This window comes from Pyxicephalus adspersus, chromosome Z (assembly GCF_032062135.1).
Source record: "Pyxicephalus adspersus chromosome Z, UCB_Pads_2.0, whole genome shotgun sequence".
Taxonomy (NCBI): Eukaryota; Metazoa; Chordata; class Amphibia; order Anura; family Pyxicephalidae; genus Pyxicephalus; species Pyxicephalus adspersus.
The window spans coordinates 18,869,200-18,892,781 of NC_092871.1; the positions used below are offsets into that span (position 1 = coordinate 18,869,200).

A 23,582-nucleotide genomic window follows, 5' to 3' on the forward strand; every position below is an offset into this window, starting at 1 on the left:
AAAAGTGTGTCCGGTTATGTGTGTGGGGCCATTGATGTGCTGTGTGAGTCCAAATGAGGAGGTAATGGAGAGAGTCCTTGCTGTAGTTGCTCTTCAAAAACCAGAACAAACCAGCAGATCTTGTCCCCCGTTGGATTCCATACATTCAAAATCTAGAACTTGTGGAATATGTTAGCCAAACCACCCTAAAATCAAATTGAGGTAAATTCTAGTAACTTTATTCAAATTATATAACATTTTTACCATGCATAAATATTTTATTTTAGTTACTAGACCCAGTCCAAACACATAATGGAGAGGAGGAACCAAACCACAGTGACCTATTTCATCATTGAAGGCCTTTCGGATCTCCCTGAACTGCAAACTCCAATCTTTTTTCTGGTGCTGTTTATATATCTATTCTCTCTTGGTGGTAACATGACCATTTTTCTGCTGGTCTGTTTGGATCATCAACTCCACACACCCATGTACTTCCTCCTCGCCAATCTGTCTATCTTGGATATGTTTTCCACCACAGTCACTCTTCAAAACATTCTCATTGGCTTTGTAAGAAGGGATAGCAGAATTTCTTATGGCGCTTGTCTTTCCGAGATGTACATTTATGGATTCCTGATTTGTGATGAGTTACTGATCCTTACAGCCATGGGCTATGATCGCTACGTTGCCATTTGTAAACCTTTGCAGTACCATTTGATTATGAATCATAGAATATGCATTTTCATGGGAACTATCTGTTGGCTTTTAGGAATAATAGAGGTCATACCTTACATAGTTATATTGTCAGGTTTCACATGTTATACATCCAATGTAATAAACCATTTCTTCTGTGATCTCGTCCCCCTCGTTAAACTTTCTTGCAGTGATACTACTGCCATGGAAATTGTGTGCCTCATAGATGGATTTATTCTCATTAGTTTTACCCCTTTTCTGCTTACATTTATCTCGTATATTTTCATTATTTCTAGTATCCTGAAAATCACTTCTAATATTGGCAGACGGAAAGCCTTTTATACTTGTTCTTCACATCTCACTGTAGTCATACTGCTTTATTCATCTCTTTTTTTCCAATATTTGAGGCCAACTTCCATGGATACCACAAAATCCAATAAGTATTTCTCCTTATACAACACAGCTGCACTTCCCATATTGAACCCTATAATTTACAGCTTAAAAAATAAGGATGTGAAATCAGCAATGATACAAAGAGCACATTGGTTTAAAGTTTGTATATGACTACTACATGTTTCACAACTCTTCATTTCAAGGACATGATGGACAACAACGCTCCAATGAGTTTAAACTGTAATGACAAACAGATTTCTAAAAAAAAGCCTGAAAGGGACTATGCTACACTAAGGATATAAAGAGAAAGATGCAATTACCTACTGCGCATACTAATATGTACAGTATTATAGAAAAATATTTTCAACTTTTATGTAAACAGCTGTCAAAGGATATCACATACATGTGACTTTTATGTAAGATAACAAATTCTTGGAGGGTCTGTTGTTTGGTTTGTTATCCTAATCTATGTTACTGCATTTCATACTTTACTTACCATTTAGCACTATAGCTGCTTTTGTTTTTTAAACTTTGAATGTTTCAATGTTCATCTTGCAATGTTAATGCTATATTATTGTGTTTGTAGCTCTTTTGTTTCATTGCAATAATGTGTCTATTACCACCTTTAAATGTTTGTTCTGCATAAATATTTTCTAATCCAGTTTTTCACCCATGATAGGTCCAAATTGCATATTGGTTTTGTAAGTATTTTTTGAATTCAATATTCCTTGGGCTATTCTTGAAATTTTTTGGCTTTCTATAGAAGTGTGGGTTTACATGTGTTTGTGTGTATTTTTTTTATTTTGTCGTGTAAATTTAGTGGTCATGTCATGTAAATTTAGTGGTGTCTATGTGGGCTCTAAATTTTAATCTGACCATTTTGAAAATGTGGTTATCTTATAAAGATAATCATTTTATTAATATTTTAGTTGGTTTTTTTTTTTCCAGTCTCCAAAGATCTTTAACCTTGGGTGATCCAACAGATCTACAATTTACCAAGTAAATTGTGATTGTTTTTAACCTTTTAGTTTGAATTGTTAAAAAAGGAATTGTTGAAAGGCCAAAACTGTCTTATTAAAACTCGATGTGTTCGATGTGCATTGTTGTGCTCCAATGCGAACCCGCTATGTGCCCGTGATCTGTGTTCCCCAGCAGTTTAAAACCGCCTGCCAATTTTGCAGAGAAGGAGCATCATTATTCAGGTAAGTTTTTTTTTTTTGTGTATATTGTTTGTTTCGCTTCATGTGTACATGCATGCATATTTGTATGTATACATTTAAATGTGTGTATATATACATATAAAAGGGAAATTTTAGGTTTTTTGGCATATTGCTTAGCACATATGTACTTCAAATTGAAAAGATTGCCTATTTCTTCCTATGATTTCTGATGTCATGGGCTTGGCTCAATACTAGCCTAAGACTTTAAAGGAAAGCGTGCAGCCTTCTCTTCCGCTTGGTTTTTTAACTGTCCATACATATACATGCACATATTTAGATATGGCCAAGCATTGCTTATACAGCCTCAAAAGCATTAAAATACAGTCCAGCACCATCTAGTTGCCAAAAACATAATTTAAAATGATGCTTAACACATGGTAATAATTCAGAGGACTAGTGAACATGGGAGTGCAACTGTGTACAGAAAGTAATACATATGTTGACTGTCTACATACATGCATAAAAAAAAAAACAAAAGTAGATGAACATTTCACAATGTTGAAAGATAACACTGTAATAGCAAGTTATAAGTATAATATAGATGGTTTTCTAGGGTACATATGCTATTTACTATGAAGATTAATTTTGTATATAACCGTAGTAGTAATAAAGTAATGAATATTGTACATGAACTTTGGGTTGACTCAAATTGTTGTTAATAAACCATCATATAAAACTTTGTAAGTCCTACTGTATGCACGGATGATTCATATAGTAATTAGAGCGGTTTTAAATGGCCAGTACAGCAACCATTCTGTTGCTGCAAAACCCAACAAACAGCACCACTATTAGGCACACTTGTTCCGAAGATATACTCTACATCACTTGAAAGGCAATTCAAGGTAATTAATAATCATATTACCCATGCCAATTGGCATTTTTTACTGCAAACAATCTCTCCTTATACCTTATTTCTGCTAAGTAATCATTGTTTAGTTTCTGAACTTTGTCCAGTGTAGAAAGGAAATTTAGGATTAATTCACACATGTATACATTTGTGAAGTATACTATTGTATGTGTTTGATCCACCATTGATGCACCTAAAATACCCTTTCTTTTCTTGTTTCTTCATCTGCATAAACACCTTGAAAAAAGCAATGAAATATGTTTTGCACAAAGTATATTTGTCCCTTGAAGTTATATATATTAATACTATTTGATTTAAAGAAAACATATAATAAAGACATACAATTCATTGCTTAGGAGTGCTTGACCCTGCTTGTGCGCTTGTCAATAAATGTGGTTTAATGTTGTGCTTGGCAGCCTGGACCTCCTTCCATCATCATCAGGTGTGTTAGAATGAGTATGCAACTCAGCTGGACAGCTAATTGACAACCAGTTTTGCCAGGAAGTTAGGAAATAAGCTTGTATACAATAGGGCTAAGATCAGGCAACACAGGACAATGAGAACAAACCTATAACACTACTACAAATGAACAGAGGAGTTGTGTAGAATAGTGTCAGCAAATCAACATGAGTGAAGTATGTTAAATGAAAACCAGAGCTCATTTAGCAAATGTCAGACTATTAAAAAAAACAACAACAAAAAACATGACAATGTATTCAAGAAAATAATACTTTTGATGTGACAATATGACTTTGAGAATGGAACAAAGGCAACAAGGGGGGTCAAGTACCAGTTTGGAGTGGAAGCCATGCAAACATTTGTATTAATTATTTATGGATAAAATGTTAAAACCTTGAATAACAATGATTACATATACAATACATGTTAAAAAAACAGGAAGAATCGCTAACTGATAGAGACCATTATTTTAACAGACACAAAAACATTGCAGCAACAGATGAAGCTAACAATAATGAAGATTATAAAAAGTCACATCAATGCATACCACACAAGTAAATTATCTTGATTAATCCCACCTCCCCCCACACAAACCAGTCTAGTTAAAATAGTAAAAATGAAAATGTTTATGTATTTATATACATTTAAATCTATTTTACCAAACACACAAGTGAAATCACTAAATGTTCCTTGATAGATGTATTAAAACATCTTTGCCAACAATCTTTTTTCAGATATTTGATTTCTCTAAAGCCGAACTATATTGAAATTTGAATCAGACCCAAAATGCTTTGGACATTTTTTTCCAACATTCATACTATTGTGTGATGGGAAGACATATTTTAAAGAGCTAATTAGTATATATACAGCTTGATATGAATTAGTCTGCAGTGTGGCAACCAGTCAAAAAAAAACATAAATAAACCAACAATCGCAGCCAATCTAACTATAAATGATCCAATTTTCTGAATTTGTACAATGTAACATAAAAATGTAGCACTTACCAAATAAGAGATCAAGCACTAAAGATTCAAATTGAGCTGTAATGGACTGTAGGTGCACACAGAACAGGAACCAGGTGTGCGCTAATCGATGACTATGACATCCCCATTGACAGAACTTAACAGACCCAACTCAATAGCGCAACTGAAAATGAGTCACCTTAATTGGTGAATTCTCGACCCCACTGCTCATTTATCAATGCTGTAAGCTGGCAGACGAGTGCACTGCACTCGCATTCGGTTCTCAGTAATACGTTTTCCCCCGCTGATTCGCTTGATAAATCTGCCTTTTAGAGTCTGCCTTGACTTGTCTTAAAAGGAAGCTAAGGGTTGTTGGTTGGCCAATGAATAATAAAGATACAAAAAACAGTGAGCATGAGAAGGATGAACAGAATATTATTATTATAGCACTAACATATTACACAGAACTTTATAAAGTCAACAGTCATGTCAGTAGCTGTCCCTCAAAGAGGCTCTTAGATGAATTTTTGTGGAAAAGTTAATTAAAGTAACTGCATGTTTTTGAAATGTGGGAGGAAACTGCAGTACCCGAAAGAAATCCATGCAAACATGGGCGGAACCTACAAACTCCATGCAGATAGTGTCCTTACTGAGATTCAAAACTGGAACCTAGTGCTGCAAAGGCCAGAGGACAAACCTCTAAACCACTGTGCTCAGGTCACTGTTACCGACTTTAAAAAAAATTTGATGTGAAACAATATTTACTTTGAAAAATCACGAATATTGCTAAAATTTCAATGGTATAATATAAAAATGAAAGAAATACAGTTACCAATGGGCCTGCCAAAGGTTCTTAAACAGAAAGAATAAAGGCAATTGTGAAGGACATCCAACTCCTCTTTGATTTTGCCTTTCATCTTCAGGACAACGAAAATGCAAATTATTATTTCTTAATTAATATTAAGTAATTAATATTAATAATAAATATGTTATGAGTTGAAGACTTTTTTACCTTTATCAAAAACTTTATTAAACTTGTAAAATTTAAATTACATTTAAATTTAAATTAACATTTAAAAAATAGGTATTTTCCAAAACTTATTTTTAGTTTGGTAAATTATCCACTCCACAAGCAGAATAAACTTTAGTTTTAAGTATATGTCATGCTAAGAATCTTTTAGTTAAGCCATTATTCATTAATAATTCCTGCCAATCATCATTTAGCAAAGTAACCAATATAGAGGAAGAATGGATTTTGCAGTTTTTGTTTTTTTTACTTAAAGACTTTAAAATGTAAGCTTTTTGTCTGCTTCAATCCAACATCATTTATCTATAATTGTGTTGCTGTTGTCTCCTCTTGGGATCCAGGCCCATAGAGTCCTGGAAAGAAAAAGGAGGGCCAGGCACTCCATCCCTTTTCCAGGACAGAAATTCAGGATGGCTTTGGAGGAACTAGCTAATAATAAGTCACCTGTCCTTGAATCTGGGGGGAGTTACAGCCTTAGGCCAGGTGAACCGGCCGAGTGTAGCCTGTATGCTGGGGGAGCCCAGGAGGTCTCCCAATATTTAGATCTGCAGGACCAACAGCTGTAGAATGTCAGAGAGAGGCATTTTTTTGCATGTCATAAAGTCATGAAATATCCCTCTGCCGTGAATGCATTTAAAGCTAAATCCTCACAATATATATAACTTTCAGTTATCCCTCTATATACATATTCCGCATATGTTAAATAGAATAGGAGAGGGGCTATATTCTTTACTCCTATTTTGGTTTTATTCTTCCAATACTTTACATTGTTGTCATGCTAGAGGAGTCTTTAATAAAGGAATAACCTTCAAGGCACAGTTTCATTGGGCCTGATTTATTAAAGCTCTCCAAGGCAGGAGAGGATACACTTTTATCAGTGAAGCTGGGAGATCTAGTCAACCTGGGATGGATTTCTTCAAAGTCATTTGCTATTTGCTAGCAAATGTTTTCAATCCTGCACCAGATCCATTCTAGATTTGTTGAATCACACAGCTTTACTAATGAAAGTGTATCTTCTCCAGCCTTTGAGAACTTTATTAAATCAGGCCAATTTTATCTTTGGCCATGGACAAACAGGTCTTCACAAACCTGATGTTTAACATATTGGGCCTGATTTATTAAAGCTCTCTGGAATGATCTAGTCAAGGATTGAAAATATAGCAAATGATTTTTAAGAATCCATTCAAGATTTGTTGGATCACCCAGGTTCTCCCGTAATAATCTATCTTCTCTAGTCTTGGAGGGCTTCAAGGCCCAATGACCATAACATAACATGAACATAACATAAGAATTAACCCCCTAACCGCTAAGCCCGTAATTTCTCGCACTAAATATTTTTGCTCTTCGCTTTTGGAACAGAAATCTAGAAATCAGTGTAACGCTCAGGTGGTTAAATTATTATTAAATTATTATTATTATTATTATTGTAAACTATGTGGAATGTTCTGGCAAACCTTACAGTGTTACTTAATAGTACAGAAACTTTAAACAATAAAAAAGATATATGAATATAAAATGATAAACTTGTTTACCACTTCCAGTAGCAAACAGAAACCCATTATAATTATTAAGAAGATTTCAGCAACAGGAACACATGGGAAATGAATGTCATCAGGGACATCAATATTCTTCCTTATAAATACCAATAATTCTAATAAAAATAGGTAAAAAATGAATAGCATGGGGCTACTGGTTGATCAAATTTATGTACTGCAAGAAAAGACAACCATAAAAAATATGATTCAATATTTTCATTTTTTGTTTAAGCCTGTCACTGAATTTGGTAATTATAAATTCTAAGTTCTGACATTTTTGGTAAGTAATGGAAAATCAACATTTCCCTTGTATCTAGGATATATTGAAACTTATTTAAATTCTACAAATTATAAGTGAATAAAAATCACTATATTAAATTCACATATGAGCACTTCATTTTAGAGGAGGTTGCCTGTAAGTGGAAAAAAAGAAACATAAATAAAACAGGAGGGAGAAAAAATAGATGACATTTAGGATAAGATATACTCTTGTTTTCTACATCTACATGCTATTTACATAAAAGTTGAGTCTTGGTGCCCTGGAATGTTCTGGGTCTTAGCAGACCCTTGCTATTTTATTGTGTGTCAACCACGTCAACCAGGACTATACATTATTTTGTAATCTTTAGCAAGTCCATTTATATGACATTTGAGATGTTTCTACAAACCACCAATATCAAAGGTTGTCCAAAGAAAAAAAACAAGGTTAGTTTACACACTCATGGTTGGATTATTTAAGAAATAAATGTTCTCCTTTTCATTTTTCTACATAAAAATGTATTTTTAGGTCTATTTAGGAAGCAAAAAAATGACCATTCACCAAATACTCTCTGGCAGAAAATCTTGGAGGGCCTGGTGTTTTCAGTGGCAGTAATTTTTACTCCCCCAGACAACATTTGGTAAATTGTAAATTCACTGCTTTATAAATAGACTAAGTTGTGATGACCTCAATCTCGTTAGTCATTTGCAAGCAAAACTGTTAATTATTTTTTTTCATTTTTTTTTTTTTACACAAGATTGTGTTTTTTTACAAAGTAAATTCTTGATTAGCTTTACTTTATTCAATAATATATTTGTAAGTATCTGTGAATTATTATTTTAATTTCAAATTTTAAATTCATCATTTTGTTTGCTGAGTCAGTTTTTAAATTATTTGATTTATATGATCTGCATTCCTGTTAAAAGTGCTGGCAATAATAACTGCTATCACTCAGTACAGATTTAGTTTATTATATATAAATGTTTTCACCTTAAATTTATCAACAGTTTACCCAAAATGCACACATTTTCACATTTAGAAAATTGTTTTAGCATGATTAAAAATTGATTCACATAATTTCTAACATGCCAGTTCATGTGAAAAATGTGTACATAAATGCTGGGTAAATCTATTGTTGAAAACATATAAATAGACCCATAGACTTTTTTGTAGTACCACTGACATAATATACAATTATCCTATCAGGAACCAGGAGAAATTGTAGGATCTATGTTAACATTGTCGGGATTTAATTTTATAACATTGGATTGTCAAGCCTGCAGGGCTAATAAACTGGCACTGTTTCCAAAAGCCTTCCAACAGTATTCAACATAATCAATATGGAAAACAAGAGTTACAGTGTGGTGACACATTTTATAATCATGGAAATTTCTGATGTTCCGGGGGCACAGGTGCCAACATTTGTAATAGTTCTATTAATTTATCTTTTCACAATTTGTGGTAATATGACCATTCTTCTCCTAGTCTGCATGGATCGTCACCTCCACACTCCAATGTATTTCTTTTTAGGGAATCTCTCCATAGTGGACATGTCATTAACCACCTGTTCTCTTCATAAATATATTGTTATATTTATTACAGGAAATAGAATTATGCCATATTTAGCCTGTATCACACAAGTTTACTTTTTGGGATGCTTTATTAGTGATGAACTTTTGCTGTTGACAGCCATGAGCTATGATCGATATGTTGCCATCTGTAATCCCTTGAGATATACCATGATCATGAACAGGAAAGTTTGTGCTCTGCTAGCCATCGTATGTTGGATCCTGGGCTTTTTGGAAATTGTCCCTTTTGTTCTCTTGGTGTTAAGCTTTACTTGCTATGAGTCCAATATAATCAACCACTTCTTCTGTGATCTTGAGCCACTCAAGAAACTTTCCTGCAGTAGGATGTCCTTTTTGGAACTGTTCACAATTGTTGAAGGAGTGTTTGTGTTAACGCTTTTGCCTCTTCTTTTAACCTTTATACCCTACATATTTATAATCATTGCTATTATGAAAATTAATTCTAAAGCTGGCAGACATAAAGCCTTCTACACGTGCTCCTCCCACCTCACAGTTGTTGTCCTTCTGTACACCATTCTTGTCTGTCAATATCTAAGTCCAACTTCAGATGAAAACTTAAGATACAAGAAAACCATCTCCCTTTTCAACATTGCAGCAGTGCCAATGTTAAACCCAATAATTTATAGTCTAAAGAACAGAGATGTCCAATCAGCTTTTAGGCGGCAGTTGCACTTTTAATGATAAAAATCAACCAATATTTTCAATATCAATATTTTTTAGTTGAAGAAAACCTAAACTTAACCATACAGAGGGAAGCTAAAGGCTTATTTTACCTGCTACCTCTTTTACCTATGGCACACATTCACCTTTTTTTTGCTCTTTTCAGGCACTGGGAGCAAAGAGAAACACCTAGTACGGCTGGGTGTTGTTGCACAAATGTGACTTGTTTGGTTCAAGGACCATCCAGGTAAACAATGCTCCAACACACATGGAGCATTCCTTATAACTATCAGAACAAGTTAGCCCACAAACCAAGTTAGCCCACTTCAATTCACTTTAGTTTTATTCACCTTGAAATCAGGTATGGGCGTATTGATTTGCTATTTCCAGATATATGATACAAATCATCATGTACTATATACAAATAATAATTTTTAAAGCTGCATAGATTTATTCAGCCATGTATAAAGAAATACATTTGAGTTTATATTAATTATTATCACAAGGGTACAATTATGCATAAATTAACCACAAAATTATAATTACACTGCATCACAAAAAAATAAATATTGCCTGCTACTTGGTCTAATCCATGTGTCCTATACTAAATCAAGTACGCTGAATCCAAATCTGAAGTCCGATTCTGCCTAAGACATCAGGATCTTAATTTAATTACGATTATAGACGTGATAAGTTACAATCTCTCATTCCACAGTTACTATGTAATCTCTATGCATAACTAACTTTTGCCTCATAGTTACACGACATTACAAAAACGTAATTTTATGTTGCAACAACATATACAATTACACATAATTCAATCGAGTCCCTGTTCAACACACATGGACACTTCAGAAATGTTTCAGGCACTTGCTTTTGTGTTTGTGGCTCTCCGCTGTCTCCTGTTGCAGAAACCAGCAGTGGTCACCCATCATGTTGGGGTTACACCAGCCTTGATATCTTGTTTCCATAACAGAAATGTCCTGGTGGAACTTTTCCCCATGTTCATTACTCACATCACCCAAATTTTGTGGGAAAATGGGAATGTAAGAAATGAATTTTAATTTACATTCGTCAGCCAAGTTGATGGTCTGCTCTTAGCCATTTGTTCACGAGTTCAGCATGGTTTTCAGCTCGCTGGTTGCCCAGAAAGTTTTGTGCAACTTTACCTATAAGCCTGCCCTCAAGTGACTGATCGTAGGGCATGCTCCTAAGTGACAGCTAGTGGTGCACGTCCTCTGGGTACAGCCCACACTGTGGGTCCTCACAGCCTTGCACACGCAGCCTGCAAGTAACCTATCAGCAGGAAGCAGGAAGCCAAATTGGTGCCCCCTATCTTCCACCATTCCATTCCAAGAAGAGAAGAAGAGCAAGGGTGAGATACGGAGATAAGGATAGAGAGTGAGATGTGGTGAGAGGGAGAATAGAGGGCAGACAAACTCTGGAATTAGGAGACAGATGGAGCAAGAGAAAAGAAAAATGGCAAAAGGCTATTATTTTTTATAAATATGTGCAGGAGATCTCACAATTTTGTCAATATGTACTCACTTTTGGTTCTAAAAGTAACATAGAATACATAATATACATCTGAACTAGATTTTTCATGCTTAATAAATATTGGCTTTATAAACTAAAGCAGCTAACATTGTTTCTTGTTTTTTTTTTATCCTGGGATGAGTTGGGGGAGTGGGTAGTTGGTGTGGTATTTGGGTGCCCTACTTGTCAATTTTTTACAGGGGCTCTGTAAGGTCCTGGTCCAGCACCAGGATGTGTCAGACGTCTTTTGATTAAAATAGTATCTTTCAGGAGAAAGGTTGTAGTGAATAAGGCACATGTGCAAAAAAACCCTGGCACAATTTGCTTCAACAGCGAAAAAAAATCTTCCTGATTCCATAAGGCAATCAGATGTTCCCTGGATCAACAGTCACTGTTATTTTTACTTTTAGGCCTTAATACCCAGTTATATTCTGTGCTTCTAGAAAACACTTCCAGCTTTTTCTTAAAGCAATCTATAGTATTTGCTGAAACTACTTCCTGAGGGAGCTGATTCCACATTTTCACAGAAGAATCCCTTCTTTATCCGGAGCTTAAACTTCTTTTCCTCCAGACGCAAAGAGTGCCCTCTTATTCTTTGTAATGACCTCAAAGTGTAAAATGGGGAAGAGAGTTCTCTATATGGACCCTTTATATATTTATACAGGGTGATCATATCCCCCCTTAAACGTCTCTTCTCAAGGGAGAATAGATTCAGTTCAGCTAATCTCTCCTCATATCTGAGCTCCTCCATTCCTTTTATTAGTTTTTTACCCTTCTCTGCATTCTCTTCAATTCAGCAATGTCCTTTTTGTGAACTGGTGCCCAAAACTGGACTGCATATTCCAGATGTGGTCTGACCAATGCTTTGTAGGGGCAGGATTATGTCTCCATCTCTGCAGTCTATTCCTCTTTTAATACAACAAAGTACTTTACTAGCTTTAGATATTGCAGCTTGGCATTGAGTGTTGCTATTAAGTCTATGATTTACCAGAACCCCCAGATCTTTTTGCATTTCTGACTCCCCCAAATGTATTCTCCCTAGACAGTATGAAGCATGCATGTTGTTAGCTCCCAAGTGCATAATTTTACATTTATCTATATTAAATGTCATTTGCTACTTGGCTGCCCAATCAAACAGTACGTCCAGGTCTGCTTGTAGATTATAGACATCCTGTATGGAATAATTCCATTACATAGTTTGGTGTCATCTGCAAACAGAAATGCTACTTTTAAGCCCAAACTCTCTATCATTTATAAATATGTTAAACAGTAAAGGTCCACACACTGAACCCTGGGGTACACCACTAATAACCCTAGACCATTCAGAGTATGAATCAATAATTACAACTCTCTGGATGTGATCTTTAAGCCAGTTCTCTATCCATTTACAGATTGACTTTTCTAATCAAATCGACCCTAACTTGCATATTAAACGTCTGTGGGGTTACAGTGTCAAATGCTTTAGCAAAGTCCAAGTACACTATATCAACTGCTATTCCACTGTCCACCTGTTTACTTCCTCATAAAAAGAGAGTAAATTTGTTTTACAACTTCTGTCTTTCTTGAAGCCTTGCCATGCGATGTGGTTCTTTATCAAACTCTCTAAGACCTTTCCAACTAGTGATGTTAGACTAACGGGTCTGTAATTACCTGGTAATTACCTTTGCTCCCTTTTTGAAGATAGGAACCACATTGGCCTTTTCATTGGTACCAATTCATTGGTACCTTGCCAGTGACCAAAGCGTCTCTAAAAATGAAATAATGGCTTCGAAATAACTGAGCTCAGCTCTTTGAGGACATGTGGATGTGATTTATCAGGTCCTGGTGCTTTGTCAACCCTTATTTTCCCAGCTGTTTCTCAGTCATCTCAATTCTGAGCCATTGTGGCTCATTTAAGGCAGCGACATTGCTCTTTTGAATTTGGACTTGAGCGCTGCCATTTTCATTCATGTACACAGAGCTAAAAAAAAGTGTTTAGTAAATCTGCCTTGTCTTTATCCCGTTACCAACCCAGCGACATCCTTTAAGGGGCCTACATGCTCATATTTGATCTTTTTGCTATTAATATATTTGAAATATTTTTGGGGGTTTGCCTTACTTTTCTTTGCAATCTGTCTTTTATTTTGAAGTTTTGCACATTTTATCTCCTTTTTACATCTTTTGCTTTTTCTTTATAGGTTTCAAATGATGAAGGTGATCCTTCATTTTTTTTATTTTTGGAATGCACTTTTCTTGTTCCTTATGGCTTTTTTAACATCAGCTGTGAGCCACATAGGTTTTAATTTTAGCCTCTTAAACTTAATACCCATTGGAATATATTTTTCAGTTTGCTTTTGTAGAACTTGAAACATTCCCATTTCTGATGTGTGTTCTTTGAGGACAATATTGTCTCCTAGTCCAAGTCACAGAGAGCTGCCCTAAATAATGGAAAATGTTCTCTCTTAAAATTAAATGTTTTTATCTTTCCTGTTTTTGCTTCCTGTTTACAGCTTACATTAAATGAAACCATATTATGGTCACTGCTGCCCAGATTCTCTTTTATTTGCACATTTGTTATAAGCTCTGCATTGTTAGAAAGAACTAGGTCCAGCAGAGTATCATTTCTAGTTGGGGCTTCTTTAAAGTGTACCATAAAATTATCTTGTATTAAATTCACAAATTTCCTCCCTTTTGCTGTTCCTGTAGTGTCATTACAGTCAATGTCAGAGTAGTTGAAATCTCCCACAATTAAAACACTTCCACTTTTTGCTGCTTTTTCTATCTGTGCTAGTAGTTGATTTTTTATTTCTTCCTTAAAACTGGGGGGCCTATAGCAGACTCCAATAATTAATTGTGTGTTTTTCAACCCCACATTCAACTCCACCCATAATGCCTCAACCCCATCGCTTGTTCCATCCGCAGTTTCTTCTTTCACATTCACTTTTAGAACACTTCTCACATCACACCACCACCCTTTCGTTTGACTCTTGTCTTTACGAAAGATTGACAGCCCAGCCCAAAGATTGAAAGGAAAATTGACAGCCCAGTCATGTGAAGAACAAAGCCAGGATTCAGAAATACCAACTAAGTCATAATTCTCCTCACTCATTAAGGCTTCCAACTCCCCTATCTTGTTTGCTAGACTTCTAGCATTGGTGAACAGGCTCTTTAAACCATTTCATTTAGTTCATTTGGAAACACTAGGGGCATCTTTCTTCCTGTCATCAATTCAAATGTGTATTGAGTAGCAGAAGAAGTAGTGCTTCTAATACTCATTAGGATGAAATGAATCGTATCCACCCAAGTATTGCCTTTGTCCAACAACATTCTAGCAATTCTGTTTTTTATTGTTCTTTTCATTCGTTCCACTATACCAGCTGACTGTGGATGATATGGAACATGAAATTGTTGAATACCCAAGATGAGACACATGGCCTGCATAACTTTTCCTGTAAAATTACGTCCTCCATCACATGTCAATTCTAAGGGAAAACCCCAAGTAGCAAATACAGAATTCATAAGTGCTTTTGCTGTTGTGATTGCATCATCTTTTCTGATAGGTAAAATTTCATTCCATTTTGAAAAAACATCAACCACTACTAAAGCATATCTTTAACCATGTTTTCCCATAGACAATGGTCCTTGGTAATTAATTTTTTAAAGTTGACCATGGACCATCAGCAGGTGGAACTCTTTGCAAAGGAGGTTTTTGTCCTCCTTTGAACTGACCCCCCTCCCTGCTCTGTGCCTTTATTAGCAGACACTCAACGTTTCAAATTACTTGCCTTGTGCTGCCTTCTAACTTTATCAAAGAAAGCAGAGACCTCCGCTTAAATAAGCTTTCTCTAATGATATAGCCAGGCTAGTAGGATCAAGATATTTAAACTTTTTCACAAATGATTTTATCATAGCGGGGGGTTCTTGTTCATCAGCTACAGACATGACCATATGATAATCTTGTTCAAATTTTAACATAAAAGCACAAGGATCATCAATAATTGTAGCCTTTAATGATTCTAGCATATATACTGTTGGAACTTCTTCCCCTGTAGTGAAATTAGGCAATTGTCTCAACCTATCTGATGCGTATTCCTGTGTATTAAATCTACATTTTCTGCAGTAGTAGGTGAGATTTCTAAGCGTCTAGAAAACCTTTTTCAAGCAAATTATGGGCTGCTCCGCAAAATTTTAACATAATTTAGAATCTGCCACATCCCAAAAAATAGCATTCACAACTTTTATTTTTCACTAAGTCAAAAATTTGGGATTTTAAAGGCAAATATTGTTTAACAACTCAGTATAGCGTTTTTGATATTAGGATAATTTATTAACACATAATTAATAAAACTTTGTTAAAAACATACAGTCCAAACATTTTTTTATGATTATTACAGTTGGGCTTTGAGTAGTTCAACACATTTCTCGGAACATAGTCCGCTTTATCAGGAACACAATAGCTTATATCTCTACAATCACTTACTCGTTTGGACGCATCAACCATGGGACCAATCCCTGATGGTAAACTTAAAACAAACTGGTACAGACCGCAGACCTAATTCAATTATATTCCTTTACTTTAAATCCATGTGCTTGTTATCAACATTCTGTCCGAGTTCTGTAGTTGAATGGCTAGCTCCAATGCTTATCAATAGTCAGTTCGTCTCTTTCTGCGCCTTTCTCTTTGTTGCCGTTGTAGGGTATAACCCAGGTGCGCTCCACTGTGGTCGACCACTGCCCTAGATTGTTGGCCAGAAGTGCATCTTCTAACAGGTTCGTTGTTGTGTGTGTGTCTACTACAGGAACTGATACTCTAGAAATTGTTAATTTTTTAGATCTGTTTCCTTCATTTATGCACATGGCTCTCTTTTAATGTAAAAATGTGCAATTATTGCCTATGCTGTTCAAGCTCCTCAGAACAATCCCATTTTATGTAGCAGCTGACAGGATGGCTGACATCCAGCAACAGTGCTAGGAGTTTTGTATATTTGCAGTTAGGCTTTATAGGTAAATAACCTATCTAAAATATATTAAATGCATATATAATTTTGTGGGAAAATTGCTGTTGCACTGCTCGGCCTGGTCTCTTTAAGAATAACCATTTTAAAAGACTGTGGAATAAAGCTAAATTTCAGTAATTAGCTTCAACTAAAATTACAAAACCCTTTTAAAACAATTGTAATAATTATTGGTAAAACAATGATTCATTAAAATTGACTACTGAAAAATGACTGGTCCCAAAAGATTTTTGGAGCCTTCTGTGAATTTAAATACGAGTCTGCTCTCTACAGAATTGAGGTGTATATAGCCGAGTGACAGCTGGTAGGGAGAACTGCGGAGTAGCACACAATACATTTATTTTGCATGAATTCTTTTCAAAATGTGAAGTATGATTAATATTTCACATGTTTTTACTAGAATTTTTTCAGTGATAAATTTATTTCAAGAAATCTGTTTTACATTTTTGGTATTGTGTTTACAATTATATAGCACTTCATTCACAATAAATAACCTATTATTACAAGGTATGTATATGGTTAGTAAAATATATTAAAATGTGATGGTTAGGCTTAACACCAAACAGCACCAGGGGGATGTTTTCTGTATCCAGTTTTACAAAGCTCTACCACACTAAACAACCAGGCTTGGCAGAACAGGAGACCAGTTTCTAAGGAAGGATTCTAAGATTTCTAAGCTGCAGTTAGGTAACACCAACTGGTCTTTTCCTTTATCACAGCGTGAAAAGTTTGATGTATTAATTAGTAGAGAACTACATTACTATATATCCTTTATATATGTTTCGAGACCTGCTTTAAATGCTATATTAGGGGCATAGTAAAGGGCAATAATAAAAATGTTGTAGTTGCAACTAATTGCAACTTAATTATTAGTTTATTTTGTGAAAGCAAAATTAATAACTGTGAGCATTGCATTTTCCCTGTGGTTAAATACTTATAGGTATAAAATAGACTTATTTATACCTATACCTATATATACTTAATATAGGTAGCTGTTGAAGCATCACAAAATTGCCCTTGACAAGAAGATATTTACCCATACCACCACCACAGCCAATCATAGAAGAGCTACCACTTCAGATGAATATTTAATGTTTTTTTTTCAGAAGTGTAGAATGCCTGGGCAGGTGTTTGTTTTATCTGTACATGTATGTTGGGTTGTCATTGAAAATGATAAGCAAGACACATATCAGATAATGCATGTAGAAGTGTAACAACGTCTTGCACAGTTTACTATTTTCACTGATTTCTTTAAAAAAAATTTAAAGTTAAATGCTATCATTATTTGCATTATTGTACAATTGTATATCATATAAATTATGGTGGAAATCTAGTGATGTTGAAAGGAAATACAGTAAAGGATACAGTAGAGCTTATTTTAAGGATTGCTTCGGTTTTTAAGTGATGGGATGAGACAGAAAGCCAACTGATGTATTAAGTTTAATGTGTGTGATTGCTTGTTGATTTAAAGTAGGTCTGAAACCAATCACTAAAATCTCATATAAAATGTATTTAAAAAAAAAAATGTAAAGTTATTTTCAGATATTGTTTTCAGGTGTTTTTTATTTTACTGCTTTCATTAAAATACTACTCAAACATTGGGCCTGATTTAATAAAGCTCTCCAAGACTGGAGAGGATACACTTTCATCAGTGAAGCTAGGTGATCCAGCAAACCTGTTGATCCAACAAACCTGGAATCCTGAATCCTGGACTAGATCCATTCCAGGTTTGCTGGATCACTCAGCTTCACTGATGAAAGTGTATCCTTTCTAGCCTTGGAGAGCATTAACAAATCAGGCCCATTGTGTCTTTGTAAAGATCTTCTTGTTATAGGTTACCTTTTTTTCCAAATGGGGCAAATGTTCCAAATTTGGCATTATCACCCTGCATATGTTAGAGACTACATACATCTTAGCCAACAAATATTGCAATTTTGACCCAAATTGTTGCCATTTGGAAACCAGTCAAATACAAGGACTTGCAGTGAATATTGAAACAAGTGTAGGTTAACAGGCAATGGCTAAAAGGGGTTGGACAGGTAAGCCAGCAGTAATAATATACAACATCTTGTTCATTGGCAGGCCCAAAACACTGTGGAACACATTTTTTTTTCTTTTGAAGAATATATAAAAAACAACAAACATAGGAAAAGATAAAATTGATACAAAACATGGAACAGTCCAATCAGACCATGGTGGATTTTTTCATCATCAAGGGCTTTTCAGATATTCCAGATTTGCAGGCTCCGATCTTCCTTCTGGTTCTTCTTATTTATTTCTTTACTCTTAGTGGGAACATAACAATTATTCTGCTTGTTTGCCTAGATCAACGTCTCCACACGCCCATGTACTTTTTCCTGGTCAATCTCTCCATTATTGATATATGTTCTACAACAGTTACTTTACATAAGATACTTCTAATAAATCTCACAGGAAATCGAGTTATATCCTATATCGGCTGCATAGGACAAATGTATATCTTTGGAAGCCTTGTTAGTGATGAACTATTGTTCCTTACTGCAATGAGTTATGACAGATATGTAGCAGTCTGTGATCCCTTGAGATACACTGTTATTGTTAATCCTAGAATTTGTATTTCTCTGGCCTTTGTCTGTTGGGTTCTGGGTTTTATAGAAATAATACCGTATGTTGTTTTGGTAACTGGCTTTACCTGTTACAAGTCCAACATTCTAAACCATTTCTTCTGTGATCTGCTGCCTATCATAAAATTATCTTGCAATAACACTTCTGTTTTGGAGACTTTGTTCATAGTTGAAGGTGCAGTCCTGCTTGGTTTGGGCCCATTTGTTCTAACATTTCTGTCCTATACTTTTATTATTACCACCATACTACAGATTCGTACCAGCACAGGAAGACGTAAAGCCTTCTATACATGTTCTTCACACCTCACAGTTGTCAACCTTCTCTATATCACCCTAATCTACCAGTACCTGAGGCCCATTTCAGCAGACAGTCTTGAGTACAATAAACTGCTCTCCCTATTTAACACAGCTGCTGTTCCCTTATTAAACCCTCTTATTTATAGCCTCAAAAATAAAGATGTCAAGTCGGCTTTCAAGAAAAGATTTCTGTTTTCTAAAATTGAAAGAATAAAACACTGAACTCTTTTAAAATAGGATTGCTTGAGTTTATCTTTATCATATATTTAGAATTAAAGCGTAAACTGAAGAGCATAGGTAATAAGCATGAAACAATAGCAAAACAAACCAAAACGTTGTTTATTTAGAGCTTCAGGAAACATCTCACAAAGCAACAACAGGTAAAAAAGCAACATTTACTTTCGTGGTGTCCCTTTTGAGATACAGCACTTCAAAAACAAATGCCAAATTCACAGCAGTACCATGAGTTCACTTCCCCCAAACTTTCTATTTTCCCATCCTGTTATTTCCTCAATAAAAGTATTTTTTACAATGGTGGTATTATATAGGTCCCGTGACTATAAGACCTTGATTTAGCACCAGTGCTCCCAATTACCAGTCTCCCAATCTAACCCCGCACTGTTTGCCTATTGTAAACCCTTCTCAGCCTTGAGAGGCTAGATGCATCACCCCAGCACACAGTTGCCCCCAGGACTTTTGTGTCCAAAGAATGGTGCCTGGGGAAGGACTGACAGAGGACCAAGAAGCCCACAGATAATGCAGTACAAGGGATTCCAGCAGAGGCAAGTCCAGTAGACATAGGTCATACACAAGTAATTTGAGGTATCCAAAGGTAAAGACAAAGCAGAGTTGAGGTCATAGACACAAGGTCGGTTTAGGCAGCATACATTCGCAAGGTCAGAAATAGGCAGTTGCCTGCAGCATAAACTCCAAACCCCCATAGCAGGGTGTGTTATGCTACAGTGGCACACAGTCACTAGTTTCATTAAGAAATGAAGGGTTTAAAAATAATAGAAAGGACACAAACCAGAAGTAATGAGCATAGAGTAACATTGCTCTGTGGACAGTTTTAGAAATGCTGTATCTACATAAGGACAGCATGCAGGTTAAACTAACTAATACCCTCCACTGTCCAGGGACGCTTCTTCCTATTATTATTATTATTATTATTATTATTATTAATAATAATAATAATAATAAACAGGATTTATATAGTGCCAACATATTACACAGCACTGAACAAAGATAGGGGTAGCAAGTGACAGACAGTTACAGACAGTCACAGGCAGAGAAGAGGACCCTGCTCCAAAGAGCTTACAATCCAAGCGTTGGGGGAAATGTCATATAATAGGAGGGAAGATATCGAGTGAGGGGTAGTGGTTAGTGTTTTAAGAGACAGAAGGTCTCTACCAGGTCAGAAAGGTAGGTTGGACAGGAGCTGTGTAAGGATTTGAAAGCAAAGCACAGGAGCTTGAATTCGACTCTTAGGTGAAATGGAAGCCAATGAAGTAAACTACAAAGAGAGGAAGCAGAAGAGCAGCTGTGGGAAGGATAGATGAGTCTGTCTGCAGCGTTCATAATAGATTGTAGAGGAGAGAGTCGGTTAGTGGAATACCAGAGAGAAGGATGTTGCAGTAGTCCAGACGAGAGAAGATGAGAGCATGTACAAGGAGTTTGGTGGTCTCAGGGGACAGGTAGGGGTGGATTTTGGAGATGCTGCGCAGGTGAAAGTGACAGGACCTGGAAATGATCTGAATATGTGGTTGAATGAGAGAGCAGAACAACGTGCCTGAGGGGAGGGACGAATGACTGTGTTGTTAACTGTTAGGAATATGTCAAGGGGAGATTTGGAATTTGAGGGGGGGAAGATGATGAGTTTGGTTTTATCCAGATTGAGTTTCAGAATCTGCCTGTCAGACATCCATGATGAGATGGTTGACAGGCAGCATGAGACATTATCCAGGACTGAGGGAGACAAGTCAGAGGTCGACAGATAGATTTGAGTGTCATCAGCATACAGATGGTACTGTAAGCCAAAGGAGGAGATGAGACTAGAGGGTAAGGAGGTGTACAGAGAGAAGAGAACCGGTCCAAGGACTGACCCTTGGGGAACACCAACAGGGAGGAGAGTGGTAGAAGAGGAATTACCATTGAAAGAAACTTGAAAGGAGCGGTCAAAAATATAGGAAGCAAACCAAGAGAGAGCAGTGTCAGTGATACCAATGGAGCGCAAGATTTGGATTAGGAGGGGGTGATCAACAGTGTCAAACCCAGGAGAAAAATCAAGGAGAAGGAGCAGAGAAAAGTTTCCTTGAGACTTAGCTCTGATGAGGTCATTGGCCACTTTAGTAAGGGCAGTTTTGGTGAAATAGGCAGTTCGGAAGCTAGATTAGAGAGGGTCAAGTAGAGAGTTGGTGCTCAGGTAATCGGTGAGTCTTTTGAAAATAAGCCGCTCAAAGAGTTTGGAAACAAATGGGAGAAGGGAGATGGGACAGTAGCTCAAAGGTAAGCAGGGGTGTAGTGAGGGTTTCTTCAGGGGTAGAATTATGGCATGTTTGAAAGCGGAGGGGTAGATACCAGTAGAAAGGGAGAAGTGAATAGTTTGGTTAAGGCAGGGGCTAGGGTTGAGGAATAGGCACAGAGTAGATCAGAGGGAAATGGGTCAAGTGGACAGGTAGTAGATGGAGATGATGAGATAAGAGAGGAGACTTCATCCACGGTAACAGGGCTGAGGGAGGCCAGTGATGATTTGCAGGTGGAAGGGGTGGATATGGTTGGGGTGGCCCGGTGAGCAGAGACATCATGTCTGATTTTGTCAATCTTATCTTTAAAGTAGGTGGCAGTGTCTTAGGCAGTGACGGTTGTTGTGGGGGAAGCAGGTGTGGGGTTTAGGAGGGAGTTAATTGTTGAGAAGGGGCTGCGTGGGTTGGAAGCTTGAGAGGAAATGACAGTGGAGAAGTAATTTTGCTTGGTGATAGTGAGTTCAGTGTTAAAGTTACGTAGTCTGGTTTTGTAGTCCATGAAGTCAGCGCTTAGGCCAGATTTCCTCCACTGGCGCTCAGCTGCATGAACAGTCTTTTATTGGTGTTTGGTGTGATTGTTGTGCCAGGGATGGGGGTTGGCAGGGCGGGGGTAGCAGAAGGTTGCAGGGGCAACTTTATTCAGAGCCGAAGAGAGAGAGTGGTTTAACTGGATGGCAGCTTTATCTGGGGAGGAGGTGATTTTTGAGGGAGCTAAACTCCACTCGTAATGGACAGGATGCAGGTTAAACTAACTAATACCTTCCACTGTCTACGGATGTCTCTTTCTCTTACTAAAAAAGCTAAACTCCAGGTCGATTTTTTGACACCCTGTATTTAATAAAAAACATTAAATGTATCATTTTCAAGAAACTACGGTTTGTTTTTAAATTTGCCTTGGTCTTAACTTATAATGTGGTATACTCCTATACACATTCATATTGTTACATAATTACATAGGTAGGTTGAAAAAAAACAGAAGTCAATCAAAATCAACCACTAGGGAAAGACCATATCCCAAATAAAAATCCTATAGACCAGCTGTTGCCAACTGGTGGACCGCTGACCACTGGTGATCTGTAAGAAAACTTTAGTGGTCCGCAACTCTGGGCTGGGTCAGGAGAAGGACCCCGCTGAGAGGGAGCACTGGCCAGAGCCACAGACCATGACCCCATATAGATCACAGGCTCAAGGAAGTGGGCAGGGTGTGTCTCTGGCCACTCTCCGCAGGCTCAGGACTGAAATGGGAAAGGGGGCAGATTCTGGCATCATGATGTCACTAAAGAGGAAGTTTCTTGCCCTTTGAGTGACACATGTCTCCCCACGCATGTGCAGTACGGTGACCTCCCTTGGTCCGAAAAGGTTGGCATTGTTGATCCAGAGGAAGGCAAAAAAGACCCTGGCTCAAATTACTCCATCAGAGGAAAAAAACTCCTTTGTGATCACTGGAGGCAATCGGATCTATTCCCTGGATCAACAGTCTCTGTTGTCTTTACTTCAAAGAACTAAAAAATGGTGTTAGTCCCAACATCTATGTAAATATCTGTAGCCGCTCCCCTAAATTGGGTGTATAAGTAATGTAGAAAAGGACAGAGTAAAGCTAGGGTGCCGTGAATTAAAACAGGGGACGGCAACCAGCGGGTGGGGAGCAGCTGGCGGGGGCTGGAAACTTGTTTTTTTTTAGTTTGATCTCCACAATAAAATTTTTCTTTGCTGCACAAAACCCTAGCTATACTCTGTCCTTTTCTTCAAGTCTTTAAAAAACTTTATTACGCAGTTATGCACTTTTAGAAACACATCCAGCTTTTTCTTAAAGCAATCCATAAAACTTCCTGAGGGAGCCTATTCCACATTTTCACAGACCTTACTGTGTAGAATCCCTTTTTTATCTGGAGATTCAATTTTTTTTCACCACACACTAAGAGCTGAGTACCTCCATTCCTTTTATTAGTTAAGCTGCCTTTCTCTGCGCTCTATCCAGTTCCACAATACCATTTTGTGAACTGGTGCCAA

The 23,582-nt window shown here is 36.7% G+C and overlaps 3 protein-coding genes across 3 annotated transcripts; all 3 read left to right on the forward strand.

The window, feature by feature from the left end:
* The first annotated feature begins 291 nt into the window (after positions 1-291).
* On the forward strand, positions 292-1,233 carry LOC140343937 (olfactory receptor 8A1-like). Its single transcript, XM_072430838.1, has one exon. It carries the CDS (start codon positions 292-294, stop codon positions 1,231-1,233), a length of 942 nt encoding a protein of 313 aa, XP_072286939.1.
* Positions 1,234-8,711: 7,478 nt separating this feature from the next.
* LOC140343509 (olfactory receptor 5AR1-like) lies at positions 8,712-9,638 on the forward strand. Its single transcript, XM_072430195.1, has one exon. The coding sequence runs from the start codon at positions 8,712-8,714 to the stop codon at positions 9,636-9,638; it is 927 nt and encodes a 308-aa protein (XP_072286296.1).
* Positions 9,639-18,321: 8,683 nt separating this feature from the next.
* On the forward strand, positions 18,322-19,272 carry LOC140343938 (olfactory receptor 5V1-like). Its single transcript, XM_072430839.1, has one exon. It carries the CDS (start codon positions 18,322-18,324, stop codon positions 19,270-19,272), a length of 951 nt encoding a protein of 316 aa, XP_072286940.1.
* Positions 19,273-23,582: the final 4,310 nt, after the last annotated feature.

Excerpts from the sequence above, each read along its gene's own strand:
- LOC140343938 (XM_072430839.1), top strand. The coding sequence starts at position 18,322 with ATGGAACAGTCCAATCAGACCATGGTGGATTTTTTCATCATCAAGGGC.
- LOC140343509 (XM_072430195.1), top strand. The coding sequence starts at position 8,712 with ATGGAAAACAAGAGTTACAGTGTGGTGACACATTTTATAATCATGGAA.
- LOC140343937 (XM_072430838.1), top strand. The coding sequence starts at position 292 with ATGGAGAGGAGGAACCAAACCACAGTGACCTATTTCATCATTGAAGGC.